Raw genomic sequence first — 666 nt, forward strand, 5'->3', positions numbered from 1 at the left:
GGAGGAGGAGGAGGGGCACTGTGGGAGGAGGAGGAGGAGGGGCACTGTGGGAGGAGGAGGAGGAGGGGCACTGTGGGAGGAGGAGGAGGAGGGGCACTGTGGGAGGAGGAGGAGGAGGGGCACTGTGGGAGGAGGAGGAGGAGGGGCACTGTGGGAGGAGGAGGAGGAGGGGCACTGTGGGAGGAGGAGGAGGAGGGGCACTGTGGGAGGAGGAGGGCCTGTGAGGAGCTCAGGTGCCTGAGGCCAGGGAGCCAGGGGTTCTGAGGGTCCGGGTCCGAGCAGAACCTATAGGGGGAGAGGGAGGAGGAGGCCACTCTCACCAGGTGCCCTTGCCCGGAAGCTCACCTCAGCTGGGGAGGCGGCTGCTCCTCGGGCGCTGGGGGACCTGGCTCTCCTGCCCACGCTGCCTTCTCAGGAACAAGTTTGTGGAGTTTGATATGAAGCCCGTGTGTAAGAGATGCTACGAGCACTTCCCCCTGGAGCTGAAGAAGCGGCTGAAGAAGCTGTCAGACCTGGCTGCCCGCAAGACCCGCCCCAGCTCCCCCTAGGAGGCCTCCCCTCAGCCTCACCTCCCTGCTTCCTGCTGGGCTTGACCCTCCCTCCTCCCCCTGTCAGCACTCCCTCCTCCCTCCCTCCTCCCCTGTCAGCACTCCCTCCCTCCTCCCT

At 66.7% G+C, this 666-nt stretch overlaps 1 protein-coding gene across 1 annotated transcript in view; it reads left to right on the top strand.

Moving 5' to 3' along the window:
• The window catches only part of LIMS2 (LIM and senescent cell antigen-like domains 2), a 21,946-nt gene extending 21,327 nt beyond the window's left edge, over positions 1 to 619 (top strand). The window contains exon 7 of the mRNA XM_005879469.1: positions 416 to 619. Coding sequence (XP_005879531.1) covers positions 416 to 548 — 133 coding nt within the window. The 3' untranslated portion in view covers positions 549 to 619. The remainder of the gene's footprint in view (positions 1 to 415) is intronic.
• Positions 620 to 666: the final 47 nt, after the last annotated feature.

Source organism: Myotis brandtii, unplaced genomic scaffold, assembly GCF_000412655.1.
Source record: "Myotis brandtii unplaced genomic scaffold, ASM41265v1 scaffold600, whole genome shotgun sequence".
In the NCBI taxonomy this organism is placed as follows: Eukaryota; Metazoa; Chordata; class Mammalia; order Chiroptera; family Vespertilionidae; genus Myotis; species Myotis brandtii.